Source organism: Parasteatoda tepidariorum, chromosome 9 (genome assembly GCF_982258835.1).
Source record: "Parasteatoda tepidariorum strain Cologne lab strain chromosome 9, Ptep-v5.0, whole genome shotgun sequence".
NCBI lineage: Eukaryota > Metazoa > Arthropoda > Arachnida > Araneae > Theridiidae > Parasteatoda > Parasteatoda tepidariorum.
The window spans coordinates 77,538,640-77,545,407 of NC_141763.1; the positions used below are offsets into that span (position 1 = coordinate 77,538,640).

General features: G+C 27.3%; 1 protein-coding gene across 1 annotated transcript; it reads left to right on the plus strand.

The window, feature by feature from the left end:
* Positions 1–436: 436 nt before the first annotated feature.
* Positions 437–5,653, plus strand: LOC107450319 (U20-hexatoxin-Hi1a). Its single transcript, XM_016066085.4, has 3 exons — positions 437–464; positions 3,038–3,328; positions 5,479–5,653. Exons 2-3 carry the CDS (start codon positions 3,046–3,048, stop codon positions 5,616–5,618), a joined length of 423 nt encoding a protein of 140 aa, XP_015921571.1. The 5' UTR covers positions 437–464; positions 3,038–3,045; the 3' UTR covers positions 5,619–5,653.
* The last annotated feature ends 1,115 nt before the right edge of the window (positions 5,654–6,768 follow it).

Sequence of the window (6,768 nt, forward strand, 5' to 3'; positions counted from 1 at the left end):
ATGTTTCTTTTTTCTCATCCTTTTTGTGAATGTTTTTTTAAAATTATTTTTTCTATTATTATTTTTTTTCTTCTAAATTTTACATGCCCTTTTAGTATGTATTTCTGTTTAAAAATCCTACATTGTTTGTTACCATACTTGCGTCTGCAAGCCTCGTGTTGTACTTTTTCAGTGGTGCACGAGGAATCATTTTGTTCTTGAATAAAATAAAAAAATTACAAAAAAAAAAAAAAAAAAAAAAAAAACAGCAGCCATCTTTATGACACCTGCTCATTCATCACTGACAAGAATGAACTTTAACACTTAGCACAATGAAACATTTTGTCAAATTACTCCTTTTCAGATAAGAACAGGTGAGAATTATCCAATATGTGTTTGTTATCTTTTTTAGGAATTTAAAAGGGTTCCTTATTAAGTTTTTCTTTCTTTTTAAATCTCAGCTTTGAAAGTGCTTAAAGAAACTGGTAAGTTCTGAATTTTAATTATGATGCTTGCCGTCATTAACCTTTTCATGCACAATTTTCATTAAATGTATTTTTCATATTTTTTTATTATTTTGTGCTAATTATGGTCAAAATAGGAGAAAACATCATATTTAGCATTTTAATAATATATTGTTATCGAATACAGGATGAAGCACTATAGGGTTTTTCTTCGTTAAGTGTAAGATCTTTGACATACGGCTCACTTCCAAAAAATTATTTTCTAAATATGCTATTATTTAAGCCTAAGGGAGACAGTTATTCATCATTGAATTTTTTTTTAATTTACAGAATCACTTATTATTCAATTTTTGAATATGAATGAAAAAAATAACTATTTTCAGGATTTTATATTTTAGTACAAATATAATTCCGATAATATACCATATTTGTCAAGTAACTATTAGACTATTTTCGTATAATTAAAAAATATTATATTTCTGCTTGTAATCATAGTATCTGAAAGAAATATATAAAAGGGACTCCGATGTCCCATCTTTCGTCAAAGGGTTAATATCTCTAGAATTTGATGAATTATGTTAATAAAAATAATGAAGTTCCCATACAGAATACCATACTTTATTATACATAATAAATTATATATATGCTTCATTTTTGATTATAAAGAAATTTTTATTATAAAAAGCGTTTAAAGTGACAGCAACCAAAATTATACTCCATTGTACTTAGTTTAAAAAAATTACTGAGTTTTAACTTGTACTTAACATTGTATTAACATTAATAACATTAACATACGTAGTTAATTACATTGCATTAATGCGTTAACATGCATTAACGTTGTACTTAGTTTTAAAGAATTACACTGTACTTAGTTAAATTCGTGGTGTTAATAATATTAATCTACACTCTATTGAATATTATGAATCATACTTTAGTAACACATTTTTCATACATTTGATGAAGCAATTAAATTTCATATTAATTAAAAAACAGTATTCAAAGCATATTTTAAGGGGGAACTAATTATCAAAATCTTAAAAGATAATACTCTGCCTAAAATAGGAGAGATAACTCTTTGCTTACGTTAAAGTTATTCACTGTGTTGAACTCGTTATGTTAATTTTTTACACTTAGCTCTTCGAAAGATTATATTAACTACTAGCTAAAAACTCCTTCTCTCGTACAGGAAAAAAAATAAAACAACGGTGTTAATCAAGACTACGAAATCATGCACACAACAGAAAGGCATGTACTGACACACTTAAAAAAACTAAAAGAACAATTCTAAATTTATTTATTATTATTTGTTAAATTTCATAGTGATTTTACATTATTAGATGTAACCAAGTGTGTTTTTCGAGATTCAGCTCATCCAAATAAATGTTAACTATGCTCAGCATCATTTGACTTGTTGATATTGATTGTAGTCAACACACGATAGTTAAGATTTTTAAACAATCAAGCGATTTTATCCTCGATTTATTCCTTTCGGGGGACGTTAAAAGCTTATTTATGCTGTACCAACATTAAATATCTGTATTAATTAATTAATTAATTAATTAATTAATTTATTTATTTATTTTTAAAGCACTTTTAACGCAATATCAATAGCATTATTACCAAAATTATCGTCGTTTAAATTGATCATTGAGCTGCCTGACACGAAAAATTCAAATTAAATATTGAGCTATCTGATAAAAAAATTTAATAGAAAAACATTACAGAACTTGCAGTAAATAAGATAAAATTAGTTACAAAATTTTACAAAACTCATAAATTCACTGAAACTCACTCATAGATTCACCTACTCATTGATTCATAAATTCACTGATAAATTTTACAAAACTCATAGATTCACAAAAAGTATGGTCAAAACTACCAAAATATAGAAAGATGCATTTTTAAAAAAATAACGTTTTTTTTAAGAAAAACAAAACTAAAATAAAACGTAAAATAAAATATATCTTAGAAATTTTTGTGCTACGCAATAATATTAAAAAAAAAACGTTTAGTGATTTATTGATATACAAAAATTGTTTTGTAAAATTACTTGACTATTATGGTAATGACATCTCTAAAAACAAAAATCATAATTCTGGAAACAAAAACAAAAATCATAATTTTGGAAACAAAAACAAAAATATACGGTATTTAATCCTTTAATTTGGTACTTTTTTGGTTCAGATGGTAACAGTTTACCTTAAATTCTGGTTTTCTATATTATAGTTCTAATTACATCACATTTAGTAAAAATTGCAGAAAAGTAAATTCAACAGAATAAATAGTTTTTCATATCATGTTCAAAGTTATCATGATAAAATTAAAATTACCACATTCACCAAATTTTATCATAGATTATAAAACAATATTTTGTTGCCAATTTCACAAAAAACCTGTACCAAAGTGCTTTGGTAAAAACTACTTTGTATTTTGGAGTACCTATAAAGCCAGAAACATGGATAATTTTATCATGCTCTGGTAATTTTGACCACACTTTTTTCCCCAGGGTAACATAACATGCATATATATGATGCTGTCATTATATCTTTGTTTATAGAAAAAGTAAGAATACTAATATATACGAATATTTACAGATACCAACATGAAATTCATCGTTTCAGCTTTAGTTTTGGGAGCTTTCTGTCTTTCCGCTGCTGTTGCAGCTACTGACTGCGAAGAGCATCGTGAACGAGAACTCAAATCCGATTCTAAAGTCAAGTTGGTTCCCAAATGTACTGAGAATGGTGAATACGATTCCCTTCAGTGTTTCGAGGGTTCACCTTTCTGCATGTGTTGGAGACCTGATGGTACACACATCACTGATCCTTCTTTAAAATTGAAGGCCTGTGCTTGCATCGCTCACAGAGACAGAGTTGTCAAACAACGTAAGATATTTTACATATAATTTGTTTGAAATTGCCATTAAATGGAAGTTTCAATATTAAATGGGCAATCTTTATTTGTTGCCCTTCTCACTGGTTTTAAGTTATTAGATTAAGCAAAGCACGTATTTAGCAATTCACCCAATCAAATTAATGATTAACTGTATTCAATTCTATCTGGCATAATGCTGCTGCTCAAGGCAACTCATGATATTTAAAATTTACCACAATCGATCAACTTTTTCCTGTATTTATGTCTTCAAGCGCCGTCAAAAACGTATTTTTGTAGAATCTAATCTATAAATGCACAGAATCGAGGCAGCTTTAATAAACAAAAATTTACTCATGAAATACTTTGTACCTATATAAGAGTATATTTGGTGCCTATCAAAATTTCACCATTTACTATAATGTCAGTAGTGCCTATTATCAAAATAAAGCATCATACCTGTTAATAGTGAGCATTTTTTTACGGTTCCCCATAATCGAAAATCTGACTTTCTAATTTGTTTGACTTTGTACTCATTTAGCTTCATAGTGAATGTCGTTATTTTAGATCCTGAGATATACCCATAATCCGGTATGAAGACACACGTACCCACACACAAATTCCTTATTTTATTATATGCATAGATATAGATCATTCTGAAAATATGAGGAGATTTAAATCACGGCATTTCTTAAAAATACTGTTTAAAAAATTAGAAAAAAAATTACTTGAATTTTGCTTCACAATAAATCCTTCAATTGTTTGTAAATAATAATGTACTATCAGCAGAGCATAAAATTATGGATTTTATTATAATTTTGCATTTTTTATTTTTTAATATGCATTTAAATTGGGAAAAAAAACGTATTAATGACGTTGGAACACCTGAGATTAAGGTGGAATTTACATTTAATATTACTTTTACTGTTTCCATTTTCATACTTTAGTGCGTACAATTGCCTAATTACTATTTTTATTATTATAAACACTCAAGTATAATCTTTTCTTGCTTGAGTGACTAAAATAATAAACTAAAGAGTTTGTCTGTGTATAAGCGTCCTTCTCTTATAACTTCAATACAGTTTGTTTTGACTTCTTGAAATCTGGACAGCCACAGAGTGGGGCAATTACACCCCCCCCCCGATTCTAAAAAACGCTCAAAAATTTCGATTAGAACTTTCTTGAGAAATGCTTGAAAAATGGAATTTTTCCTATTGCTTTAGAACGAGCTTTTGATATAAATAAAACTTCAGATGATTCTGTTTTTCTTTTAATATTTAAGCATTAAAATGTTTGATGTTGATATTTCCCATCAACATTTATAATTCTTAAGGCTCATAAATCATTAGCATATTTCTTATTGAAACAAGTTAATGGCTTATCATAAAGGAAGGACATATGAAGGACAAATCAGAATTTCTGTGTTCTCAACATTCAATAACTTAAAATATGTTGTATTGTTAACTGTCAAAAACTTGGATTTGTAAAAATTCTCCCTATGAATAATATTTCACCTTCCTATTTAAGCCATTAATGACAAAGGTTTAATAAACTTTCCCTGAAAATGAAGCAAAAATCACACAATCTTCCAAAAAAAAAGAAAAATGCAACTTCGAGGAACAAGGAGTTACTAGGCATGTGTCTAACAATGTTGCCGCATTTGAAAAAATTTAATATCTTTAAAAAATTAATTTATTCTTTTCAGCCATGAAGATAACAGAATATAACTCCATATTTGAAAGGGAATTTTTGCTTGTTTTTGATATTTTGTTCAATAATGTTTTATATACATTCATAATAGTTGTCAGAAAATTTGAAATAGAAAGAAAAAAATTATAAATCGAAGAGAAAATTTATTTTAATTTTTTATATAATAAATTTTTAAAATTTAATTTTTTATATAAACTCTTTAGAAGACACCAGATATAGGTGACAAAGAATTGAAAAATATTTCATTGAAAAAAATATTAAGGAAAAAGGTATATTTTGGCACAGTTTATGATTAAAAATCTAGTGTTGATAAATGGTAAAAATTAAAAATAAATTAGCTGTTTAATGTATAAAGAAGACATTTTTTCGGAATATAAATAATTTCTTATTGTTTCTCTTATACTCACCAGTGAAAGGTGCATCTTTTCTCACATTGTATAATTTGTTTTCGTAGATTTGATTGGAAATTACAGACCTCAATGTGAAGAGGATGGTACTTACAGCCGAACACAATGCCACGGAGGTATGGGCTACTGTTGGTGCGTGGATGAGCACGGAAACAAGCTGCCCCACCAGAACCTAAATGACTGTTAAAACTGTTGTATAAATAAAATCTATTTTATAGGCTAGTTTTTCTTGTCTTGCGAGTAATTAACTTCATTCACATTATAGCTTAACTCAAAACAAAATTAAAATGGTTTACTATTTCTGAGATACTTGTGGCAAAAATTCCTATTTTCATTAAAGAATACGAATAACCATTACATATGAATACCAAGAAAAATACCAAGAATACGAAAAAAATAAAACAAAATTCGTTTAAATACTTATAAGATACTTCTACCAAAAATCCGTATTTCCATCAAAGAATATGAACAACCGCTGCATACGAATACCAAGAAAAATACGAAAAATACGAACAAAATAAAATGAAAACTGTTTAAATATTTCTGTGATGCTTGTGCCAAAAATTCGTATTTTCATCAAAGAGTATGAATAAAACGCAATACGAATAATTGCAAAAAAAAGTTTAAACCATTCAGAATAATTCATTCAATAATTTTTCTATTACTACCAACAAAATTTATGGTAAAAAGTATTGGCACTCTGGATATCAAAACTTTTTATCATACTTTCAGTTTTTATCGTTAAGTTCTATGAAAAAAATATTAAGAAATTATCGAATGTATACTCAACCACCTGCGAGATTCGAACTAAGATAAACAGTTTTAGAATCAAGTGTTCTTTTTTTCTGGACCCTTCCAATTTTTCAGAGTATAATGGTTTTGAAAAGAGGTGATCATGGCGACATACCATATAATAAGAAAATTAAAGCTTTTTTTCGGTCCTGATCTAAATTATTTTTTTTCTTCTTATAACTTACTGTAAAAGTTAATGATATTTTTTAAAGATTTCATTGTATAGCTGAAAATTTCCCGTCTTCATTGTACTTTTGCAGTTATAATGTTTAAAAAAATATCAAGGACAGTAAAAACTTTTTTCTCCTGGTTAGTTTTAATTAAAAATAGCTGAGCAATTTTGAAGGCATGAAAATATCGTTAGATTTTGTTAATTAATTAAATGAATTTCTAAAATTTGAAATGTTCTTTAAACTAATTTAGATTTTAATTTCAAGTAAAAGATGGTTCGTATTTCGGTTGGTTGTGTGCATCAAATTCTTGGATCAATTTCCCCTTTTCCCGTTTTTTTTTATCTTTCTCAACGTTATTTTATAATTACCATG

What these genes read in the sequence shown, in the direction of transcription:
- LOC107450319 (XM_016066085.4), top strand. Translation starts at nt 3,046, where the DNA reads ATGAAATTCATCGTTTCAGCTTTAGTTTTGGGAGCTTTCTGTCTTTCC. An exon ending in AGACAGAGTTGTCAAACAAC is followed by an intron (nt 3,329 to 5,478) that starts GTAAGATATTTT and finishes TTGTTTTCGTAG; the next exon opens with ATTTGATTGGAAATTACAGA.